Consider the following 25,935-nt stretch of genomic DNA (forward strand, 5'->3'; position numbering starts at 1 on the left):
GTGGGGTGCTGGGAAATCCTCATCTCCCAGTGCCAGCTCCACAGTCACGGGGCCAGTGCTGGGAGGTGCTTATCTCCCAGCCCAAGCTCTGCAGTCGTGGGGCTTTTGCTGGGAGATTCTTTTTTCCCAGTGTCAGCTCCACGACTGTAGAGCTGGCCCTGGGAGATAAGGATCACCCAGCCTCTGCCTCATGATTGTAGAGTGGGGGCTGGGAGATCTCTGCTGGCAGGGACTGCAGAGCCTGTTCCCTGCCCCACTCCACAGTCATGGAGCTGGGCAACCTGTTCCCCACTCAGCTCCGCAATCATGGAGCTGGGCAGGGAACAGGCTTCCAACCCCTGCCCTGCAATCATCCAGTGGGGGCTGGGAACTGTCCGGGTCAGGGGCAGGTCCAAGCCCCATGCCTCAATTGGGTGATCGAGGCGCAGGTCTTGGAAGGAGCTGCAGGGGTGGGGCAGGTCCCAGCCCTTGTGCCATCCACTGGTGGGGTAGCTAACAGCAAACCCCTGGCTGCTAGCTGCCCCATCGGTGGATTGGGGCAGGGGACTGGGACCTGCCCCTCCCCTGCAGCTCTTTCCAAGTCCCCTGCCCCTGACTGGGGAGCTCCCTGCGGCTGGGGCAGGGGGACATTGTTCTTGCCTGGGTTTCGGCGGCAGAGCCTGTCCTGGTAGCAGGCAGCCCCCTGGGGCAGGGAGCAATGTCCCATGCTCCCTGCCAGCCCCTGGCCTAGCACCCAGGAGGGAACCTAGAACTCCCCCTGGCTGCTGCAGGAGGCCATTGCAGGGCCAGTGGGAGCAGGAGACAAAAATGAGCAGCAAATCTGATCCTGAGTCCCTGCATGTGTGGATGCCTACCTGGGAGTGTTTACTTGCTAGTAAACTGCTCCTGGATCAAATGCATGTGTAGACATACCCTGAGACTACCACAATATTACTATTTTATAGTCAGTTATTTCGGTAAATCAGCATTAGGAAAAATAAAAAGATGAGCATTTGAGGCCTGGAAATGGTACCTGAGCATTGGTGTGCACAAGCTGGCTGAAGCTTCATTTGTAGTGAACTTGATGGGTTGAGGGAAGAAATATCTTCCTCCTGGATAATGAAGGAGCCTTCACACCATGTGTCACCAGCTTGCAAGCAGGGAGTTTTATTAGATTGATAGCAGCCTTTAGAAGAGTTATGGTAGCCAAAACAGTGGGTTTTCCACTCATGCTTGGTGTTTTTTTTCTTTCATAGCAGCCTTATGCAAGCTGTTGTCATGTCAAAGCTGATCGACCATACAGGGGATGTTTGCAAACTCTTCTCTCAGTTTATCTGTCAGCTGCTATATATGGTGCAAAACTGGTCACACTCGCACCATTTTGATTCTTTTCCCTGACTAGGGGTCTGAGACTTTTTGAATCAGAAGAAGAATCAAGCTGGGGCAACAAGTAACAACTGAGTAGTGGTGAAGGCTCCTGTGAATGCAAAATCCCCAGTTCAGCCAGGAACCCCTTGACTTCATTGTTAGTGGAATGCAAATAAGAAGAGGAACAAGATTAGCTGAAACCCTCTGGTATTTGAATGAATGCTCGTAGCCACTGGATCAGCAATTTGCAACCAGCCCTGGTTATTTTAGACTGTTCTTGCTATGGCTGTCTTGTCTTACACCTTTCTATCTGTATTGTGGAGTCTTCTCTAGTCTCTTCCCTTCATTTGTTCTTCTCAGTCCCTTTATCTCTAATCCTTCCTTCCTTCCTTCCATCTCAGCCTTGGAGGCTAGATGAAACCACTATGCAAGCCAGATCTGGCCTGTGGGATCTAGGTTGCAGCCCTAAGCCATAAGTAATACCTAGCATTTCTCTGGCTTGAGTGCTACATCCTTGTCCCAGGAATCAATATTGGCATCTGTTCATTCAAAGCATTCATAGGAAATATTTGCTGTGGTCTACAGTTTTTTGAGCACACCGTGCTCCGGCGGGCGGTGCCTGCCTTTGAGGCATGCTGGGCCCTTGGGGAAGTGCTGCACCACGTGGAGGACGGCCGTCTTCAATACGCGCTCTGATGTCATGACCAGTCTGGGAGACCAGGCAGGCTCGGTGTCGGACTGCGACTCCCAGCTTGTGCCGCGCCCTGGGCCCTCACCAGACTGCTTTTTTCTTTGTGTGGGAAGTTGAAGTGTTGCCACATGTATGATTGCATACAGCAGGGTAGGAATCCTTTGTTTATAGACGGCTTTGGCCTATACGACTGTGTGGCCGGTGTCCCGACTGCATAATGGCATGTTAGGCATGACGTATAATACAGTGTAGATGTCTGTCACGGTGTGTTGTTATGAATGTAATGACATGGTGCTCTTGATTTGATGGTAATTTGTTTGTCTTTGCTTTGTATATTGGACCTGGAACCCAGAGGGGCCAACTTTTTGTACCCTGAACCCCTGAATAAAGTAGTTAAAAAGTCAAGGTCCTTCCTTCCTTCCTTCCTGCCTTCCCCAATTGTGTATTTCATTTCTCCCTTCTTGTTTCTCCCAGGTAATACATAGTATCATAGAGAATACAGTTCTCTAAAGATAAAAACAAACCATTTGAGAAGTTCAGGTGTCTTGTTTTTTCTTTGCTTTTGCCTTCCTTTGAAGCATTGGGGCTTGGCCACAACTGGAGACAGGACAATAGATGGGGTGGACTGGGGCTCCGAGGTGGTACAGAAAAGCTTCCTCTGTCTGATTGCTGAGTCTTGCTCATGTACTCAAGGTCAAACTGATTGCCAGGTTGGGAGTTAAGAAGGAGTTTCTCTGCAGGGCCTTTGAGATTTTTTTTTGCCTTTCAGCATAGGGGATGGATCTTCTGCTCACATCCCTGGCTGTGCCCAGTAGGGCCTCAATGACCCTTCAGACACTCTTGTTCTCTGCTTGGGGCGCGCAATATTTAGGTTCCTGAGGACTGAAATGCTTTCACCTAGCTAAAGTCATTGGGACCAATCTAGGCATCTCCGGTGAACTGTAATGGTCTGTGATGTACAAGAGGTCAGACTGGATGAAATAATGCCTGATGATATAATGGCAGGCTTTAAGCTTGATGAAAGTAGGAGACCCAGTGGGTAGTAAGTGTAGAGAAACGGGGGGAGAGCACAGCACACTTTTGCATTCCTTCCCCGCTATTAAGAAATCTGAAATTTCTGAAAATCTGAAAAATCTGAAATAAACAAGATGGTTTGGGTTTTTTAACTTTGACTTTTCATCACAGTCCCTATCCATCTCCTCAAGCTAAAAGCAAGGAAGGTGTCATACATAAACCTCTAGGCTGGGTCTCAGGAGACGTGGGTTGAATTCTTCGCTCGGCTACAAATTTCCTGAGTGAACCTGAGCAAGTAGTGTGATTTCCTTTTCTGTGGCATGGAGAAATAATAGTACTTCTTCGATCTGTGTAAACTGAAAGATCCTGGGAAGAGTGGCTGTCACTTAAAGTGTTGGAACAGGATGCTGGTCTCCGCCACAGTGTCTGGATGCTACTGAATAAACCTGGGTGTTATAGTCGACTTGTGAAGAGTACGAGGGATGTGGTTTGCTCATACGCGCCTCGCAAGGCAAAATGCCTTTAACAAGAGTTTGCAGCTTCCTACATGCACGATTGTAACTGAGCCCATCCTCAAGATGGTCTGGCCTTTGTAGACTGAGAAGTCAGGACAGAGGAATTCGTTTCTGACGCCAAATTGAGCAAACTGCAAAACAGCTCTGGAAATGAGAGCACAAATGAAAAAGAAAGATTTTCCCTTGCCTTTCAGATATTCAAATCTCTGGGCTTATCCCATGGGAATGGCTGCCTGTATAGGACTGCAAGACATTTAGGGCAGAGACCAGCTCTTCCTCTGTGTTTGTGAGGTGCTTGTAAAGCCCTTTTCTGGTGTAGGAGAATGGTTGTTAGTCATGATGGGATGAACAGGAGGTTTGGCTGCCCAAGCAGTCTCAGAATCAGGCCCATCCTCAGACACAATGATTGTGGTGTTGCCCCAGGTGCAAACTTCCCGGTAGCTTCTGGTGCAAACTTCTGGTATTCCCATTCTCCTCTGATTAGCTCCGGCAAGCGAGGGCTTGGCGTGGTAATTACAGACCAGCTCATTTGTGTGTGTTTTACACTGGTGTTGATATAATCCCACTAGAGCACCCCCAGCATGTGCAAGAAGTTCCCACCAGAAATCTAAATAACGCCCCAGCCCTGCTGACAGCTTAATAACGTGACAAAGTTCAGTCTCGTTCAATGTCAGGGCCAGGAATGTGGCTCGGGCTGCTCTGACCTGGAGGCTTCGAAATAGGGTCCAGTCCAGACCGAGCGCTTGACAAATAACCTTTTCTTTGCCTGCTTGAATCCATCAGACATAACCAGGTGCCATAGGGAGGCCACATGCCACTGTTAAAATGTTAAATTGAGTGGCATGGCCATCGAAAGCTCTGGGGAGGGACATTTATCTTTATAATTATTGTTATTAATAATGCAGATATTGCTTGGCGTTGCATTCCGAGGGATTTTTGCAGCAGTAAATCACCCCGGCGCACGTCAGCGGCCCTGATAAATCACACAACAAACCAAAATTCAATACAGCTGTCAGGCCAGGCCCCGAGCGAACGTGCAGCAAGCTTAATTAAAACGCAGCCGGGAGATGGAAAGAGGAGCGGGCAGGCGGCATGACGTTTCAGAGCCGGGGTGAAGGCTGACAGCTTGCGGGGGGGCAGGTGGGAAGAATTAGTCCACATCAACCACAAGGACCTCAGACGTGGCACAACTACAGCAAGGCTGGCTGGGCATGTTTCTTCCTGACCTGCTCCTGCCCTCTTTCTCTTTCTTTTCTATCTCTTTCCAGCCATTTCTTTATTGTAATACCTATCCCATTTCTTTATTGTATTGCCTATCCCTCTTTCTCTTCCTCCTCTCCTTAAAACCTGCTTTCCATTCATCCTTTCCCCCACTCTTTCTCCGTCCCAACTCTCCTTCCTGATTTACTTTGCAATTCCTTTCCCTTTCTCATTCTCTCTCCCCTCTTCTCTACCATGTCCTCTGTTTTGCCAGCCTTTTTTCTTTTCCTTTCCATCTTCTTCCCCTCCCCCCCTCCTACCCTTCAAAGAAAGAAAACCTTAACCCCAAGGAAGAACAGGAATTGAAACTGAGCCAACCGAATGGGCCAAGAGGCTACATATGGAACCAGCAAATCACAGAGCCATGAAGGATGTTAGTGATTTAAAGTTATGTATGTTGAAGTCTGGACCTTAAAATGCATCCATAATGGTAAAGGTAACTAATGGAAAGACTTAACTGACAGCAAGCGGTGTTCTTTTTCTTTAGCATTGTTATGTTCCCACATACCCCTCTTTTCCGGTACCCACCCTAGCCCCCACTTTCTGATTAGTTCAACATCCATGCTGACAGTGAAAAGCAAAAGCTGATGTTTTATGAATAAAGATTTGAGCCCATACACCATAAATAAGAGGAGCTGCTCCAGGCTGAAGCACAGCAGCGAGCCATTGGTTTTGACAGCAAGGAGACCTCTCCCGAGGGACTCGTGCCCCCTTTTGGGAAGGGATATTGAACGTGCCTGTGCACACAGTGACCAGAGCCCTGAACTCTCACCGAGACCCAATAAATAACATCTCACTCAAAATGAGCATTTCAAAAATCAGCTGCGATGCAAAGGAAAAGCAGACCTGCCCCACGAGGTGTCTCAGGTAGCAAGCGCTTCCCTTCTTGCTCCCCTTCCCATGTGAACAAGATGTCTGCCCAGAAATAACACACCGCTCCAAAATGCACACACTTAGGAAAGCAACAGGAGAAGAACCGTTTCCAGTTACAAGGTCAAGGACTAAAAACCTAGGAAATGCCAGAATTAATTGGATCTTAATTTGCCACCCATATGTATATAAATTATGTTACAGCTTGTAATGACAAGACCACATAACATATGCCTACAAAGCCCCTGCCTCATTCAGTGCAGGGGGTAGATCTGCTTTGGGGATGAATCTGTTCGCCTGTGGCCTCAAACCTGCTGCTCATCCCAAAATATCATTGCCCCAGCTGAGCATAAGTGGTCAGACCTGCCATAGAGGAGTGGCTGGCCAGGGTCAGCTGACCCTTCACCCCATCCTATAAGAACCACTGACCAGGAAGAGGAAGTGTCTGGGCAACAGGGCTCAATGTTTCCCTTGGGTCACGCCTGCACCGACTTGCTGGCCGATCCCTTTTTTACCCAACCCAGCTGGTCCTCGGACTCCATGTTCTGCCTGCAGCGTCTTAACTTGATTCCTGGCTTGATCTTCTGGTCACCCAACCTGGCTGGCCTCCTGACCCCGTGCCCTGCCTGAGCCTCCCGATCTCTGACTCAGCTCCCGGGGTCCCTTCATTCAGACCCCCTGCACTCAGTTGCTCGGTTGCTTTTCCAGCCCCTGGATGACTCCCAGACCTGACCGCCCACGACCCAGCATGACTGAATCAGGATTGTGTAGTTACGGAGAGTTCAAGCTTTATTGGGGCTGAAGTTGGCAGGTGCGCAGGAGGTAGGGGATGGTGGAGGAAGGAGGAAGGATGGTGTCATGATTCTCTCATCCTCATATCAGGGCATGCTGTTGCCTCCCATCATGGCTAAGGAAACTGCATGGGCTCCTGAGAACCAGAAGCTCTCACTGCCACATCATTGCTGTGGGATAATTGTTAAGTCACTTAAACCAACCTTTTCACAGGTGGTCACTAACTGTGTGTTCATCATTTTCTGGGTGCTGAACTTGAAGCACTAGGGTCTGCTGTGCAGAAGGGCTGAGCTATTGCAGCTGCAGCCAAGTCCCTGGCAGCTGGGTTAAGAGTACAGGAAGTGCTGTAATGTGAAATGCTCTGAACAAACAAGTTCTGAGCGTCTCAGGTTGGGCATCCACAATGAATGGAGACATGTGATCTCAACCTCTGCACCTCAATTCCCCTTCTGCAAACCAGGATGTATTAAAAAAAAACTGATTATTGTTTGCAAAGCACGCAAGCTCATCAGTGCCATAGAAAATACCTCCGACAAAATTCATAACTCTGTTTTCACAGCAAGGGTTGATCAGCGTGCAGTAAATAAGGTGAGGCCATGCATTGAAGAGTGCCGAGTAACCGCTCACTGTGTGAACATGGTCCATCCACTGCCATGAACAAGGCAGGGGTCCTGGGGAGAACATAGCATGTGCTCATGTCATTAATGACCCCACTTAACACATAGCCCAAGGGAACTGGATGAAGTTTGCCCTGTCTGTTTCTGTCTGAACAAGTGTGTCTAGTAGGGCTGTGTGAAATTTTGCCTGGTGCTTTATTTTGAAGCTGTTTCAATACATTTTGAGCTTAAAACAGCGAAATCGAAATGAAACAAAAGCCTTCAAAACAAAACAAGGACAATCAAAACATTTTGGAAGTTTCCAGACTTTCCAAAGTTTTGAAGCCAGGCTTACTTGTCTTCAGCGCTGGTCCCAGCCGGCGGCAGCAGCGTCCTGTCATCCACAAGGCAGATCGGGGGCCTGCCCGCACCCCCAGGAGCAGTCTGGCACAGCCCCCGCGGCCCTCCTGGGGATGCAACCCCTGATCTGCCTGCTCAGTTTTGGACTATATTGCTCTGGGGTGAAATAGAATTGCCCTGTGCATGAACCTGCTGGAAGCAAAATGGAGGAAGAAGAGGAGGAGGAGGAGGAGGAGGAAAGCCTGTCTGTGTTTCACTGAATAGCCTAGTGGTTTGGAGACTTGCCTAGCAAGCAGGCAAGCCAGATTGTAGGCTGAACCTGCTTCCCAGCAAACCAGACCATGGGGTAGGCATTACCCAAACCTCTCTCCCACCCTCATCCAGAGGCTGACCCAGAGCAGGGTGTGAGCTCACACATCTGGAGCACTAGCAAGTCACCTTAGCAGCCCTGCCACAGTCTTCCACAAACACTACTTATCATTTTAAAGTGTTTCTCCCTTTTCTCTTTGAAGTGGCTTGTGTCACGGTTCACCCAGGGATTGTGGACACTGTTGTGGCTCTTTGGTTAACCCAGGGAATGCCAATACCACTTCTTAAGCTCTCACGGCTCTGCCTCCACCTTACTATTCTTCAGTGGCCAAGCCTAGAAATGAGGCAGCAAAGCCACCCTGAGGGTCCCATTGCTCTTAGCGCTCTTGCTCTGAAGTATATGAGAGCAACAGTTAGTGGCACCACAGAGCAGTGTCATGGTCTCAGTCCCAGGGCTGGGAGCAGGTGGACAGGACATGGTGCTTGGCAGTGTTCACAGGAACCCCCAGAAGCTGCACAGGCAGATGTGCTCACTGCACATGTGGCTCTGGAGCCAGTCACTTCTTTAGCCCAGGAGGCCTCTGATTTGGGGGCTGATGGTCCCAGTTTCCACCCAGGAAGCCGTGGAGTGTTTCCTTTTGTGCAGAGTCACTGGAGGAGGCGAGATACTGTTAGCAATAGATTAAATTTGGCTACGTTACGGGGCATGTGGCTATAACCAATATATATATATTTTTAAAGCATGTATTTGTTTGATGTTTTGCAAGCATCTGCTTAAGATTTCTGTGCTTATCTAAAGGGAGGAAGGAGGCCATTCTTCCTCAAGCCAAGCTCCGTGCAAGAAACTGTCATAACAGCACTGGGCCCCTTTGTTTCATCCTGCGCCAGGGGGACTCCAAAGTTTCTCTGCTACTGCTTGGAAAGCCAACAGCAGTGGCTGGCAATTAAAGGCATCTGCTGGGCTCATGAAAGCAAAGTCATGAAGGATGGATGACACCTGAGACGTCTAAGCCGCTTTACCACTGTGACTGACCTGATTACAGTTTGCCTACAATGCAGGAGGTACCAAATGTTGCCCAAGGTATTTAGAAACAAACAAAACCCTTGTCCCAGCAGAGAGTTTGCCCCAAGAAAGGAAGGCAGGTGAGAGATTCCAGGAAGTCTATGAGGGCCTTCCCTATTTCGCTTATTCTCAAGTGATGAGCAGCAAGATAAGAAAGCAAGCAAGCAAGAAAGGAAGAGAAGCACAGAGGGAATTTTTAGAAGGGGAGGATGAACCTATGGAACTCACTGCCATAAGATATTACTGATGCCAGCAGCTTAATAGGAGTCCAAGAAGGGATTTGACTTCCATGAAAACATCCAGAGATACATTGAAATGTTGCAGAAGGAATATAGGACACATGCCAGCCAGCAACTGTTGAGGTTTAGAAATTGTCTTTGCCTGTAGAAGCCACTAGATCATACATGCTCACTACAGGGGCATCTTCCAGCTTCTCTGAAGCATCTAATACTGGCCATTGCCAGAGGCAAGAGATGGCAGTGGATGGACCAATGTGGGATGGGCCATGCTGGCGTGCCGAATGCAAGCAGTGGCACGGTGACAAACTGGTGTAGCGTTGCACTGCTGTACTGGTAATGAAATGAAGCGTAGTGTTGGCCATGTGTCTGGCACTGCACAAAGCTGTGCCTGGGAGCAAGATATTGTAGGAGGGAGCCAGAGGGAGCTGTAGCAGGCCGAACCGGCTCAGGGAGGGCTGGCAGCCAGAAAGCAGGTGGCCTGCCAGTAAACAGACAAACTTGTAGCCAGCTGCCAACAGTAAGATGCACAGAGGGCTGACACCTGGGTGGCTCAGGGGTCGAGAGCTGCAAATAGCTCTGCTAAGCAGCAGGAAGAAAAGGCAGGCTGGTTGTTAGGGGCCCAAGCTGTAGGTGCCCGAGGGGCATGAGGGTGCTTTGAGCCCTGCCAAGGGCCGGGTTCAAGGCAAACACAGGCAGAGGCCAAGAGGGGCAAAGCCTAAGTGGGAGAGACAGGAGAGCAGCCTGAAGCCATGAAAGCTAGGGCCAGAGCCCGACAGAGGCAGAAAGCAAGGCCAGAGGAGAGGTCCCCAGCCTGAGAAATGCAGAGACCAGGGCCAGGAACCCCTAGGCAGCCAAGAATGAAAATCATGGGGCCAAAAGAAGCACAAATAAGACAGAGCGTAACTGCATGGCTCAGAGAGGCAGGCGATGCCCTGGAAGGGAAAAAGCCCTAGATTCAGGGCCCTGCTTTCAAGGCTGCTCATCCATTTTAATCAAAGACCTTTTAAAGCCAACAGTGTCACAGACACTGGCATATATCCAGAGTCCTGCCACTGAAAGTCATGGTGCTATTCTAGATTGCACTTGAACAACAAGGGCCAGGATCTGGCCCAACAAAGTTGCGTGAGTGCAAATGGAAGGGGACGCCGGCCTGTACTGCACAGGGTGAACTGATCACTCTCCTGTGTAAGCGGTGTGAGTGCTGAGAGGCATCACAAGAAATCATAGTGAGATTTTTGGGAGGGATTTGACAGTGCAAAGAGCCAGCAGGTGTCCTGTGCTAGTGACCGAGGGCTGACGAACACCGAGTAGAATACACAGATGGGTTTTTTTTCCCTGAGACCTTAAGTTTTGCTCCTACAGATCCACCAGATTTTCTGTTCCTGTCTTCAGATGCAGATACACTCTTGTTCTTATCAGGGATTCTGGGTCATGTCTTCCAAAACACCTTTCCTATATGAAGAGCTCCTGCAATAAGGGCAGGGAGTTCAGCTTCAATAATATTTTGCAGTGTAATGGCATGAGAGATTTGCTTTGCAGTATACTAGTCAGCCTACCAATTTCTGTTCTCTGTATAGGACCTCATGTAGTGTGTGGTCCTTGGTGAACAAAGATGGCATTGCTGGAACTGAATCTACGTGAAACTCTGCTTTCCTGTGTCTGTATGGTAGCTTTTTTCTTTAATATATGCTTCTTGTTTCAGATGGCCTGTGATTCCATATATTATGCTATAAGAAGTGGTTTATAGTCTTCTATCCACATGAATCTCTAAAAGGGTTTTACTTACAAGCAACTGAAATGAAAAGTGTTCCGGTGTCATTGATACAAAATTAATACTGTGCCTACAACTGAGTAAATCTTGACTGTTATAACAAATTATTAATGATTTAAAGAATGAGACGACAGATTGCTATTTACTTAATATGAGAAAATAAAGCAATTTTATTCAAATTACTGGGTCCTAATCAAGATTGGAAAATGGCATTATAAATGGGCCAGCTTTAGCAAGATATATTTCTTCATTCAACACATGTCAAAGAAACAACAGAAATTTCTACTCTTTTATCGATTGGCCTAGAAGGGAACAATGAATAGATTTATATTTAATTCAGAAGTTCAAGTAGCTCAACTGTTTCTTCAACAATAAAATATCCCTGATATGCAAAATGAACGTAAGTTGTATTCACAATATATAGAATGTACAGTAACACAATTGTAACATTAAAGGTAAGGTGAAATGACTTTTCTTTAAATGATTAGCAGTATTACTTCTCGTGTTTATCACAACAGAGCCCCAAGGTTGGGTTCAGGATCCTATTGCGGTAGGAGCTGTACACATACATAAAAGCTGCTGGTCAAATCAACTACCATGTGTTCATAGATTATGTGCATTGCCTGAAAATCACAAGTACACCAAGGTGCTCAACCTGTCTTCCTTATCCAGAAATCCCACACAGATCCTCAAGGTACATAGATAAGGTCCATTGTCCCCAGCTATAACTGTGCTTTAACACAACATCAATGCTTTTTTTGAGCCTGCCCAGACCTGAGCTTAAACCTCTTTCCAGCATTCCCCCGCAAAAATGAACCACTTGAGCTAGAAAAAAAGTCTGTGGATTACCACATCCTAAATGCTCTCTAGACAATACAGAGCCAAATCTGCAGCTGGGGTAAATCCAATGGATGTTGGTGGAGTTGTAAGACTTGCACCAATGGAGGGTCTGCTTCAACAGCAACCGAGTCTTTGGGAAGGGATTCGGGGTCTCTGAAAAGCCAAGCAAATTACAGCAGTGGATTTGCCACTATGAAAGAAGGATTTTTTTCCCCACTTCCCCTTGCCAACAATGCCCAGTCATTACCACCACTAAACAATGCAAAGGGCTCTCATGTCCTTTGAAACCAAAGACTGAGTCTCCAAATGCCATTGGAAATTACAAGCTTGGGAGGGTAGCAACTCAGCACACTTTGGGGAACATTTGAGAGCTGTTGAGCAGGGGATTAAGTGGGCTTTATGCATTCAGGCAAGACGGAGTGTGCATTGTTGTGTCAGAAACACAGCCTTGGGTGTGTGTGGTGTGAGGCAAGGGGCCAAAGGCTGAGTGCTTAAATTTACCCACATGAGAAATGTGATTTAGGCAGAACAAAGCCTGCTCCTGTTGTGCCTCATTGTGATTATAAAATGGATCTGTGCTGTTGTTATAAATAGAAAATGACTGGTGACAAAGGCGCTGGTTTGAATCACTTCAGCGTCCGTGCTCTTATGCTGTGGTTACTGATGTCAGACCAATTTAGTGGCTGTACAGCCCGCAAATGAGTCTGACTCACTACTAGCCAGTCCACATCGCATGATTTCTTAATCCCATTTTATAATGTGCTGCAGGGGCAGCGGCTTACTCTAGCCTCCAATGAGAAGTACTGTAAAGAGGCAAGAATTTCTTAGGATGATATCTTTCATTAGACCAGCTATGTAGTTGGGATAAAGGTAGATGAGCTTTTGAATGCAAGACATTACCTGGTTACCTGACCAAGAATGTCTTGCATTCAAAAACATAGTTGTTCCAATAAAAGATAACACTCTAAGAAATGATTGCCTCTCACATCATTTCTGGACTATCATGGCTACACCATTCTTAAACTAACAAGTTCTGTAAACTCATCCAAGAGCAAGGTAGCCTACCTTCAAGAAATCATGATGCAGCTGCTTGCATCTGTAATAGGCCCAACTCAAATTGCTGAAAAGTATTTTGGTTACTAAAGCTCCCATTTATATCCATGGCAAAAAGATCATGACTACAACTAAGACCTGGTGTGATTATCAGTCCATAGGCTGTGGGTTATCTCAGTTGATTGTTCACAGTCATTTATGGATTTAGAAATGACATAGGAGAAGAACTGTATAATTACAGTACCTTCTATCCAAAGGTGTCAAGGCACTTGCAACATTGATGAATTAAACTTCCAACCATTACTATTAAATTGGGTAAACATTATACCTAGCCTGCAGATTAGTAAAATAAGCTCAGGAGATTGATTCTGATGCCCTTACTGAGCAAAACTTTTTCCCATTAATAGTCTCATTAAGGGTTAAAGATTCATAGACAAATATACCACCAGCCTGAGTCCATTTGCCTTTGCAGGAGAAGCAACTTGCCGAAGATCACAGAGCAACTTATCTCACGAGAGATCCCCAATGGCCCTGTCCTAATAATTGGACTAAACTCCCTCCCAAAATATATGCTCGTACAATCATAGAAAAATAGGGTTAGAAGGAGGTCATCTAGTCCAACCTCTGCTCAAGGCAGGAGCATCTTTGGGCAAACCATTCATTCCAGCCAAATGTCTAATCTGTTGTTAAAAACTTCCAAGACTGGAGAGTCCACAATCTCTTTAGGGAACATGTTCCAATGCTTAACTGCCCTCATACTGAGCAAGTTTTTCCAACCTAATTTCCAACCTAAATCCAACCTAAATTTCTCTTGATGCAATTTAAGTGAATGTCATCCTCAATCTCCTGCTCAAATTGAAAACTCCCTACTAAATGATCTATTCAGAATCACATGCCTTGCCTTTTGATTTTGATGCACCACAGGTAACATAAAAAAAAAGTCTCCAAAAATTGTGGATAAACTATATTTTCTAAAAGCCTGGGAGTATTTTTTAACAAAGCTATTAATAAAGAAGATAGAGAAATGTACTCTCTTTAAGTGTTATTTATTTATTCCTTATTTCCAAACAACAGTAGTTAATTTAGTGCAATAAAAAGAGATTAATTTGGTGCCAGCAGTCATCTCACAAAATATTTATAGATCTAGAGGGAGGGTTTAGGAACAACTGACACAATCCTGTTGCAGTGCAGTGGATAGATGGATTTGACCCACTTCCAACTCAAACGATTCTTTGGGAAATAAAGGATGTTCACTGGGGCTACGTGTCTACAACATGAACTCCTTTTAGGGCTCCCTGTAGTACCCATTAGCAATACCCAAGTTTTACTATTTTAATTTAATTTAATTTCTGCCAACAAATTCAATCCTGTGGTGAGAACTGACAGTGTTACGTTGAGAACCATTAAAGCACATTTGGAGTTTCATTCAATTAAAAAAATAATCACCCTATTTGAGGGGAGGTTTCAGCCAGTTCAGGGTAAGAGTGAAGCCAACACAATGAAGGCATAGTTATGCTATGGGACACCATCAAGGAATGTGGGAAGACACTTGTAGGCCAGTGATTCTCAAATTTTATGATTGCACCTCTTTCTCCTCTTATATGCCAGCAGATGCAACACAAGTGGAGTGTCATAATTTCTTACTGACAGTGGCCAACAGTCAGTTACAACCTGGAAATAGCATGGAGGCAAGGAAACCACTGTGACTCAGAGAAGAGTCTGTGCCGTTGTGTCATCTGGGACTACTTCTGGAAAGACCAGCCATCAAGTGGCTCAGTTCTGTGCTGACAGTTCTAATCTAGACCCTATAATATAGTATCCTTGGTTAAAATGTTTCTAGGATCCCAAGTTAAGTGTTACATATCCTTACATGGATTTCATAAAGAGGCTTTAATACTAAAATTTCCCCCAAATTACTAGCTTCTCCAATTACTCAATAAGTCTAAGCTTCAGTTCTTCCCTGCCTCCTCTGGCATTGTAAGATGTTAGCATTAATGAAGAGATGAAAGACACAGCAAAAGACAAAAATCTTGGAAAAATATTTCTTAAATCAAAACCAAAAGGAACAATTATTATGCTGAGTGGAATAATAAATACATTCAAATTTACCCGTGCCTAAAATATAGATATATAAAATGGAGGGGAGGATTTGTTTATGTTGCTTTAAAAGTTAAGTGTATACTAAAATGTGAAACTTTCCATCAACTCCTGGAGTTTGTATGACTGTGAAATTTCTCTCTGGCTAGTTTTTCAACCATTTCATTGCTATGCACCAAAATATCTACCTTAGCAGGAAAGTGGCAACATAGACATCCATTTTGCTTCTCACTTTCACTGCATGGTTTAGAAAAGAGTTGTTGAGATCTCTGGTCTTTGAACAAATGCATAGTATTAGATTAATATCTGGAATCAGGAGGTGGTGCTCTAAAATGTGGTTTCTCATCTTTTCCACATTATGGCTCCCCTGGAACTTCTGTCTGGGATCTAGCCATGATCTCTATGCTATCTAATGATATGGAAAGGCAGGATGGCCCTGACCACCACCTGTAGTTAAAAGCCCTGGTCTTTTGTATCTCTAATGCTTATGTACCTGTTTCTGTTGGGTTTTGTTGTAGGTATAGAGACTAAAGAAGGAGAAGAAAAAAAAATCAGGAATTGGAGTGGAATAGGAAGAGAAAGAGAGAGAAAAGCATAAGGGATTAATACATGTCTTACTGAAACAGACACCATGCAAAAATCATGGTCTGCCTCACTTTTAGGAACACATTGTGCTGCTTTCATCTGCTTAGTCCCTTTACCCGACTCCCTTGTAATGTGTACCTGATATTTTTCCCTGCCAGTTACCTTTAAACTGACTGAAACACAGAACAACACTGACATCCCATAAGTGCATAGATAGCAATACATACCATGAGATTGGCATTCTCAGAGAAAACAATAACCTCTGAAAATTTCCTTTCCTTGGAAAGGACAAGTGTTTGTCATGATTCCAAATATAAGCATCCTAGAATCACATACTCTCTAGTTTTCTCACCTTTTCAGCTAAGGCGACTTTTTGGCAACTCACATATCCTAACAGAAAGAAAGAGTGTTACTAATGTATGAGTTTGCCCAAAAGGCCAACATTAATATTAATGAAAGAGGATTCAATATTGGTTCCAATATGAATGGAGTGTTGGACTGAGTGAACCGGTATCTTTGAAAAAAATATCTAAGAAATGTTTGGAAGAAATGGACATCTTTACAGACATTTGGTCTGCATTTCTGAAATGTAGATGATTAAATCCATATTGTTGGCGTCTTCCCCTTCTGCACTATGTCTTTCTTTACATCTTGAAAGAAATTTATGAACAAAGTTATTGTAAATCTGTACTGTCTGTCTTGTCACTTAGATTCTTTTCAGAAATGCTGCTTTGCCAATGTAGATAAACAACCTTCTGCATGATTAACATTTACTACTTGCAATTCTAAATACAATGGAAGGGCACAAAAATACCCAGCATAGAAGAGTCCTGGAGCTCTTTGAAATCTTACTGGTGATGGGAAAAAGAAGCTCATTTAATATCTTGGGTCCAGAGAGCTGGACTGGAAATTACAGAAAAATAATTTTCTGTGCAAGATACCAAGCGCTGCCTACTTTTGGCCATGGCTAAAGGCAAGAAGTACAAAGGCGAGCAAATGTGACATCTGAAAATCTGACTTTGAATTTCAAACCATACAAATTTCAAGGAGTTTCTGAATCCACCCAGAAACTTAGGTCAGTCCAGTATAGTAAGGGAGAAGGTACAACATTCAAGATCCAGGCTTGGATTTCTATACTAAATTTGAGGTAGAGTAGGTCAAAATATAGATATTTTTCCTGGTGAAACTTTTGCTAAAAGCATTATTTCATTTTCATCATTCTTTTTAATTTTTCAGGGTGCTGTTGAAAAAAAATCTCTAAAATACTCAGTGTTTCACTTACAAAAGAAATAGAGGTTTGGGGATTTTCAGTTTTTATACTGAAATCCCCCAAATTTTCAATGAAAATGCAGATTATTTAATCAAACTGTCCATTGCATTGAAAATCCACATTTTGTTGGGAGTAAAATAATTCTGGCAAAAGAATTTAGGATTTCTACAGTTCTGACAAGAATTTTGTTCAGAACTAAAAATGCGTAGTTTTCTTTAGACTGCGTTGTAGGGAAAATGTAAAGAATCTGTATTAGAATATTACAGAACCTTTCAAGGTTTTATTCAAGTTTGGTTCAAGAAACTGAGGACAGCAGATATTAGCATCAGTCCTGAACTGCTTCATCTACCTTCCCCAAGACCCACTGTCTCTACACATTTCATAAAGGAGCCAAGTGAAATATGCCCAGAGCAGCAGGCTGCATCTGCCTCCTACTTTTTTTTATTCACAGTTCACACAGTTCTGATTAGACAAAGCTTCTAATTGAAATATAAACCTGGGAAATGATGATGGAGAAAAACACAGTCTCCATTGATCAGAGCTCTGCCTGCCAAGGCATGCTGGAAAAAAATCCAAACCAGCCATTAGTCAGACATCAGGAAAGCACTGCTCATTACAAAATAATTTGCAAGCCCTGGTTATAACACATTCTTACAGTAAGAATCAGCCCAGCCCATAGGCTGAATGAAAAAAGAGACAGAAAGAAAAGACCAAATCAAACAAAATAAACAAACAATCAAATATCTATTTAAAATACAAATAATTCCAATCTGATGAAGAAAAGAGTTTAACAAGCCATATGTGCTTGTTCAGTCTCTTCTAATCTCATTGGATTTTCCTGGCTGTTACTCATGCTCTCTGAGCCAGTTGATTTCTCAGCAATATTTTGAAGTGTGTGAGTCTCTGCCCTCCAGTCTCGCCTTTGTTTAAAAAGCCCATATCGAGGGAAGACCAGGGAGTTCGTGGACTTTCAACTAAGCTTTTGGAAAGTTCAGAACAAACTGATTGCCATGGGCAAAATGCTAGTCAGCTACAAAATGTCCTTGCAATCAGTGGCCAATATTCTGCTCCCTGTTGGGCTGGTGTGAAAACAGAATAACTCCACCAACATCCATGGAATTACTCCAGATCTACACCAGTGTACTAGAGCCAAATCTGAACTTGTCAGTAATCTCCAGTCCAGTTCTTTCTAACTGTAAACCAGCGCTAGAGTTTCTTACTGTAAGCCCTTCCTTCATGTAAAGGTTTGCTAGTCCCAAGCAGGAGCAGGGGTCTGACCAGGACTGGAGCCAATGAGTACTTGAGGTCAACTTATTTTATCTTTAAAAAACTGCAACTCCTTCCAAATCGATAGATCTGGATTGAAAGTCTTGTCTTTAATATGTGCATACACTTAGCCTTTTCTGTCCTGTACAAAAGAATAGCTACCCTTAATTTCTTAAAGAGATACACCAGTAAAGTTCAGCACAAAGCAGATTGCGGCATGCAGAGCTGCCCACAGCACAAAATAGCCAGTTGCCAAAAGCAGTCCAAGTGAGCAATCAGGAGGGTCATTAAATGGTAGCTATATGAAACACGGGAATGAGTAAAACCAAGCCACCATGCTTTTACGTGAGCTAGTATACTTGCCAACTTTCCAGTTAGGAATGGGAGTCTTCCTTTTTATGTGAGAGGCAAAAGTTTCTTACGACAGTATCTTTCAGAAGACTAATGATGTAGTTGGGATAGTCAGACAAGCTTTCAAATGCAAGACATTCTTCCTTGGGTCTTTTCTTTAGGGACTCCTTCCCAACTCATCCTAATGAATAGCTTCAAGCCACTCTGTTTTCTGTAATGGGAGAGGAAGGCTGGAGAGTGACCTAGCTGGAGCTTAAAAAGAAAGAAGGTATTTCTCTTCACTTGAGGCAACCAGTTTCTACTCTGCAGCCATGTCTCCATAACAACAAAGCTGGCAAATATACAGCGAAGATGCAACTGCCCAAAAGAATTCAGCCAACTGTGATGATTTCTGTGAGGATACAACTGAGTAATCTTATGGCCCCTATCAGTGCAGTGCCTGAGTCCCTCCACTGACTTGCACATCGAGTGGGCTTTTTTGGCATCAATGCTGTTCTTCCAAGGAATGTCCGCTCAATGTCTCATTCTATTTTCCTTTAAAAGTTCAAATTGAAGTATGCAAGTCAGATGCAAAGTAGCAAGTTGGACATATTCACTAATCCTTCCTCCACTACTGTCAAGTTAATAAATATCTTATAGACCCCTTAGCCCTGTTAAATAAGAAGCTGTATTGAAGGATGTTTTTCAATATAACTTCTCAGAGGGTTTTTCCCTTCATGCTCTCACACACATATTTCTCTTACCTCAAGGTCCCAACAGCAGTGATTTTTTTAAATAGATCACAACAGAAAAAGGTGCCCTTGGCACAAGCCAGGGAAGGACGAGTTCTGTACTTTCCAACTCCAGCTATTTGAAATTTCAGCTAAAATGGCTAGTTTTAAAGGCCCTAGTCAGACAAGTTAGGTGGCTGATATTCCCCTCCCCACCACCACCAAAAAAATAAAAGGACTATTTTCAAATACTGATTGCAAATGATAATACTCGCTCCAGATCTTAGGTTTGGATTTCAGAGGGTCTCCCCTAGCCTTGCACTGTGGTTGCCTTATGTTTTCTCAAGGGAGAGGCAGATTTATCCCTGACCAATTCACTTTAACAGCTGAAATCATGGGGATGCCAACCACATAGTGTAATGACAAATATATCCTAAGGCAACAAGGAAAGGAGTCTGTGAAATGGAGATCTGCAGGGACACTGAGCCTGTGCTGGTGTATACAGGTGTCAGTTAGGATTTGCTGAGCCGCTTGGCCACATCTGCATAGGCTTGTTCAATTTCTTTGTCCGCAGCACAGGTGTTGGTGAATTCATCCCTGGCGTAGGCATTCTTCAGGTACCGCCACAGTCCTGTCATCTCTGTTGGGAATTCATAGTTGCGATATTTCTTTGTGACAATCTAAAACAAAGACAAAAAAGAAAACCTGTTAGTGGTGTGTAGTGTCGTATTGTGTAACTGCTGTTATGCTTACTTTGTTTAGTTACATAACACAGGGGGAAGTAAGGGCATGGAGGCTCAGAGGCCTGTAAGAGAAGCCTTCAGGAGGTCGCCCAACCCATACAAAGACATGATCTGAGCTAAGCACAGTCTGATACAACTGTGTGGTAACCATAGCCAAATTCTGACCTTTTAACAGCAATCACTGTACTCAAAAACCCATTGGGCTGTACCATGTAATTTTCAGTTATTTTCCTTCATTCCTATCTACAATGCTTCTAAAAGCTGTGCTGCCAGAATGGTATCCTCAGATGAGTACAGGCTGATCATCTGACATTTTAGGAAGTGCACAGGGCTAACAGGATGATGTGAAGAAAGAGTAAAAGAATGTAATATGTATAGTCTCATCAAGCAATGATGGTGCTGGACATAACAAGGCATGGGAAGGATATATGCAAAAGGGAGGGAATAGTACTGTTCAGGACAGTACAGGGCACTGTGATTTAGATACCAAGATACTAAGTGCATTAGTAATCTCAGGGTCAGAGAACTAAGAATATTGGGATTAAGTAGAAAATTATGTACAGCGATATTTTCTTATCCTTGAGATATATTAGACTAAAATTCTCCCTTGAGAGAAGTGGTCAACACCCTACCACTAAAGACACGTATATCTTGATTCATGAAGACAAGTAAGCACTTGCCTAACTTTAAAAATGAAGTCAGTGGGACTAACTGGTTGTCTAGGCAATGAATGCCATTGACCTTCCAGGTTGTCTAGGCAATGAATATAAGAATATACCACAGAATGGCTTAGTTAATGGTGGGGGATGGGTTAGTTAATATATTGGATGCCTCTCCTCTCTAATAAAGTATAAACGTATCCCTGGGCACAAAAGGAGTTACACCCAATTGTACTATTCAGCTTCCCTCTCTTTTCTAAAGCACTTGGATAGGTTGCCATCCATCTGAGAATATTTAGGATAGCCCTGTTCCTAGACGGGACAGTAATTTATGTTTATACCAGTATCTCTGACATACTCCGAGCCAAATTCTGACCTAAGTTGCCGCAATGCAACCCTTCAGCCCTCAGTAATGTTTTATGTGTGTACAGGGAAGGTAGAACATGTCCTTCCACTGAAGGCTGTGATTTGCAAAATGCCCAATACATCTTTTTATCAAATAATAAGGTCCTTTTGCAATTGGTTTCTACTTATGCCTTTAAAACACATCTAAGAGAACTGGCTGTGGCTGTTCACGTCTATCACAAATTTGTACCTCTCTTTGCAATGAGGAAAAATGAATTAGCTATGGGCCACACAAAGAAAATTTAAGCTAGGCTTTAACACTGAAAAATCTGGCCTTACTTCCATCAGTTAAGAGGAGCCAGAGAGAAAGCTAAAACAGTCAGACGATTATCACATTTCTTGGGCAGTAACTTATGTACCACATTTTGTATTTGCTTTTTTACAGTCAGCTCCCATGGCTTAGCTTATGTTTTGGCTTATAGAGCCAAACTAGATGCATGACTTGGATCTACTTTCAAGTTCTGTGGCTTGCCAAGGACTACCAGGTACTTGTTTTATTCTGAAGAAACATGTAATGTGATAAATAAATGGAGAATTTAGAAGACAGAATGATGTACATCCTTTACACTAATCCAGTGACCATTCTGCATCTTAAATCCTATAATAGAGTGCTAACTTTGATTTGTTAACTTTTCTGTGCAGAATAACAGCTGGAACATATACCCCAGAAATGGAGACCTGCTGTTCCTAGGTGATATATGGGTGTAAATACACTGAAGTTTTGACATCTCTTTTGAGAACAACAGGAACTAACTAATGATTGTGATGCCCTGTGTAAGGGCTTGGAGCAATATGATAATAGTAAAAACAAAATCAGGAAACTTAGGCTGGCTATACACATGCATGGAGGTGGGTGGGGGGAGCATTTTAATAAGTGTAGTTCCCAGGCAGCCACTCTAATTAAAACACCTCACCGTTATGTGTACTAAGCCCCATGTTTAAGAATGTACATGGGACTCTTTAGCTAAACCTCATTCAACGGGATTTAGTTTAAGTGCCCCTGCTGCCATTTTAAAATGCACAGGGGCTTAATACCTGGGATGCAGCAGCAATGCTACAGCATTACAATTAGAATGCAGATGTGTTCTAACCAGAAAGCCAACGAGCATGTGTATAGGCAGCCCTAGGTAGAACACGGCTCTGCCACTAACTCACTGTGTGACCATGAACATATCATAGATCATACAGAAGTAGGGCTGTAAGGGACCTCTGGAAGCCATCTAATCCAACCCCCTTCCTGAGGCAGGCTCATCTCTATCCAAGCCATCCCATATCACTTTAATCCCTCTAAGATTTCCCCATGTACAAAATGAGACTAATGGTCCTTATCCACAACAGTATACTGTTTTAAGATCTTTGTAGGCAGAGCCCTTCAAAGGGATTTAGAGTCCTAACTCAAGGGAAGTCATGTGCCTAAGTACCTTGGAGATTTGAGACTCAAGAGCTATATCCACAAAAGGACTTATGTATAGCAACACAAAACATTACGGTACCTAATGGAATCCACAACCCTGTACAATATGTAAGGGAGATTTAGGTGACTACATATGGGATCCATAAAATCAACATGTTGAACAAAGTGTTGCCTAAACTAGCCAATGAGAAATGCTGAGGACAGGGATGTGACTTTATCCCCAGTCCACTCTAGGATCAGACACTCATCTCCTATAGGGATTCACCCCAGTGAACACTGTTCCAGAGTTGGGCATGTACCCTGGCTCTTTCCCACAAAACATGGTCATTTAAAAAGAGGTGATAGTGCCCTCCCTTACCTGTAGTCCAGTGGTTACCAGACTCACCAAGCGTAAAGAAGGCCCAGGTATAATTTCTTCTTTTGCCTTAAAAGACTTGAACCTAACCACAAAGCCATTGGCAAAATAGGGACACCACCATCACCTTTCTCCAGCCAGGCTTTGTACAGGGCTTGAGCCTGTAGGTGCTTTTAGAATACCTATTGGACCAGGCCCAGCAGGAAAAATGCCATGAGAGGAAGAACACCTATTCTGTAGATCCTGACAGGGTTCAGTGTCTACCTCCTCAGGACTATCAAGACAGAGGACATGTCTACGAAGTGCAGGGTTGTGTCGAGATGTCCAAGCTGGCTCAAGTACTGGGAAAAGTTTAGCTATGGCACCATGGAACGTTACATAGGCCAATTTGCCCTGCTCCTCAGGAGGATAAATTAGCCTGGGTGCTGAATGCTGGCTCAAGTATCCCTACACTTGAAATCAATATGAGGTTAGATGCCTAATAGGCCTTAGGTATCTAAACACCTTTGTAGATATGAGCCTGAGATCTAATTTTAAGTTTTTATTTTCATGCCCACAATGTGCTGCCTTATCTCAAGTCTGCATACCATAGGCAGAATAATTTTTAAAAAAAACAACATTTATAACACGGTCTGTTGGAAAGCTAAAATCTGGCTAACAAGGTTTTGGAGCTGTCATGGTAGCTGGCTTTCAAATGTGCTTCCTAATGAAATAACCAAAAAGCCACAAAGCTTATACAACCACTACTTTATAAAACCAATATGCTGGAGTTGTGAGTTTAGCATGAGAAGACAGAAGCAGCTGCAAATAGCGGTACTATTTAGTGCAAAGACACCAACCCAAAAAAACTGAAAGGAAATAAAGTGGAAATGAGCAACAAGTGCACGAGATTAAAGGAAAAGCAAGTTAACCTGGACAACATCAGCTGTGCAAAACCCTTTGGTGGTTCCTAATAACTTGGCTGCCAGTCTGCCTAAAGCAGCATCTCTTCTGTCCTGCAAACCCTAACACCTTGGAAGGAAGAAAAACTTAAAGCTTATCATACTTGATGGAGGCTTTGCTATTGAGTTTAGAGGAAGAAAGACCAGATCCTTAAACTACACATACACCCAAATTCACAAAGTTTGTAGTAAATACAGGTAGACAGATTTTCAGAAAGGAAAGAGATGTCCTATCTATGAAGAGCCTGTTTCAAATTCTGTATGATTTGCTTTGTATATTTAGTCAAGACAGTAGGAACTTTTTAACTCTCCATTGATGAAGCTCATTTATATAGTGACAATGCTAGAGAACTGCTGTGGTAGCTCAGATGTGCAGACTGTTCTCAGACCACAGTTGTTTATGCATCAGATAGGGTCTTTTACCTTAACAACATGGAGCTTGGGCAGAAGGTTGCAGTCAGCAAGTGTTAGCTCATCCCCATCCAGAAACTTGCGCTTGGATACCTTCTCCTCTTGGGTTTTGTTTGCATCAATCTCTTCAGGCAGAGGGTTGCTCAGATAGTCATCCAGCTTCTTTAAAGCCTTTGTCAAACCCTTCTCAAGGGCTATGTAAAAAAAATATAAAAGGAGGGGAGGGGACAGAAGAAAAACACTTAGAAACATTCTAATCAACACTGTCTGGGAACTTACATAGAAGGCCAGGATCCTCGGCTGTTCTGCACCTGTTTTTGCTGTAATCTCCATGTTATCTAAGTGTAAAGCAGCCACATTTCCACTGGTACAGAAGTGATGTGGAAAGTTCTTATGCCACATTTCTTTCTTACTGCCCGTAGAGCAGCAAAAGGTACAAATGTAAGAAAGAAAAATGCTGTGGTCACTACGCTCATATGTCCAGATGATCCAAGGGTGTGTTCTCACTCCATTCTGGCCCTTGCATCCCAGTGTAAATTAAAACAGCTATAGACTGCTCTAATTGGGGTTTTTGGCCATGTGCAGAGAGTAGACCCTATCACATAGTTCTAACTGAATAAACAGTGAAGATGCTAATTAACTGGAACCCACAAATTCAGTAGCACTATTCTTGCCCAATAGCATTGCAATTCAATTGGTCTCTGCCCACCTCCAGATTATCAAAAATCAAACCCAGTTTTATACTTTAGGCCCATTTTCTGTTTCATATATATTAATCCAAGGTCATAGCAACAGCTCCAAAAATACCCCCTAAAGTTTTATAGTGACACGTTCTTCCTACACCAGCTTAGAAGGCACGTGATGATTGAAATGACAGCAATCTGACAATAATAATATATAATGCTATTCCAGACAGCCACCATATTCAGCCACCTTCAAGACATGCCCAATTTCAGAGATGAATTTGTGTCAAATTCTCCTTCCAATCAATTTCAAAGGGGTTGCCTAATGGAGAGGAGGCTTTAGTTCATTCACATTAATTCTTACTACAGTCCTGCCTTACCAAAAACTGCTATTGACTCCAGGAGGATTTCTGGGCTCAAAGCACTAAGAAGATATGACCTGTAACAAAACACTACATTTTCATGCAAAAATGTCAGTACAGTCACTAGATTTCTGTACCTACACTCTACCATCATGGCAATAAAAAGAAATACTGTACTGGTATTTTCCTGAGCCACCCAAAGCAGTGTATTTGCCCTGAGAAGCTATGTGCAAGATTGCAAGTTATTCTTTGCTTGCATACACTGCTAGGGCAAGGACCATCTTTTGGCTCTGTGTTTGGCCCAGGACATATGACCCTGCACACTAGAGTAATACAAGCCATGATAATGTACAGTGTGCAAAATAACCATGTAACTCTAAGGAAAGGGAGAGGAATCTCAGCTAGTGTAAACCGACAGAACCTCTACTGACTTGCATCACTAAGGATGTGGTCCTGAATCATTACCTGATTGGGGTCCAGACCTGCAAACTTGACATCTGTGAGTAATCAGATGCACTAGTAGTTCCATTTGATTCTGTGGGGTTAGTCAGTGAGTGAAGTTATTCACAGACATAAGGCTACAACGATTTCATAGTTTCATAGTTTCTAGGGTCGGAAGGGACCTGAGCAGATCATCGAGTCTGACCCCCTGCCATGGCAGGAAAGAGTACTGGGGTCAAGCGACCCCAACAAGGTGTACATCTAGCCTCCTCTTAAAGACCCCCAGGGTAGGAGCCAGCACCACTTCTCTTGGAAGTTGGTTCCAGATCCTAGCCGCCCTGACCATGAAGTAGTGCCTCCTGATGTCTAGCCTAACTCTACCCTCTGCCAGCTTATGACCGTTATTACTCCTGGTCGTGCTCGGGAAAACAGGGACTTCCCCAATGCCTGCTGGTCCCCTCTGACTAGTTTGTAACAGGCCACTAGATCCCCCCTCAGCCTTCTCTTGTGGAGGCTAAACAG

At 43.9% G+C, this 25,935-nt stretch overlaps 1 protein-coding gene across 4 annotated transcripts in view; it reads right to left on the minus strand.

Moving 5' to 3' along the window:
* Positions 1-13,760: 13,760 nt before the first annotated feature.
* Positions 13,761-25,935, minus strand: part of CLIC5 (chloride intracellular channel 5) — a 141,061-nt gene continuing 128,886 nt past the window's right edge. For all 4 annotated transcript variants that reach the window (XM_019520974.1, XM_019520973.1, XM_019520975.1 and 1 more), the window contains 2 exons: positions 23,940-24,121; positions 13,761-19,679 (listed from right to left, as the gene is read on the minus strand). In XM_019520974.1, the coding sequence (XP_019376519.1) occupies positions 19,512-19,679; positions 23,940-24,121 (350 nt within the window). In that variant the 3' untranslated portion in view covers positions 13,761-19,511. The remainder of the gene's footprint in view (positions 19,680-23,939; positions 24,122-25,935) is intronic.

Source organism: Gavialis gangeticus, unplaced genomic scaffold, assembly GCF_001723915.1.
Source record: "Gavialis gangeticus isolate Ggan-Ray unplaced genomic scaffold, GavGan_comp1, whole genome shotgun sequence".
Lineage (NCBI taxonomy): Eukaryota > Metazoa > Chordata > Crocodylia > Gavialidae > Gavialis > Gavialis gangeticus.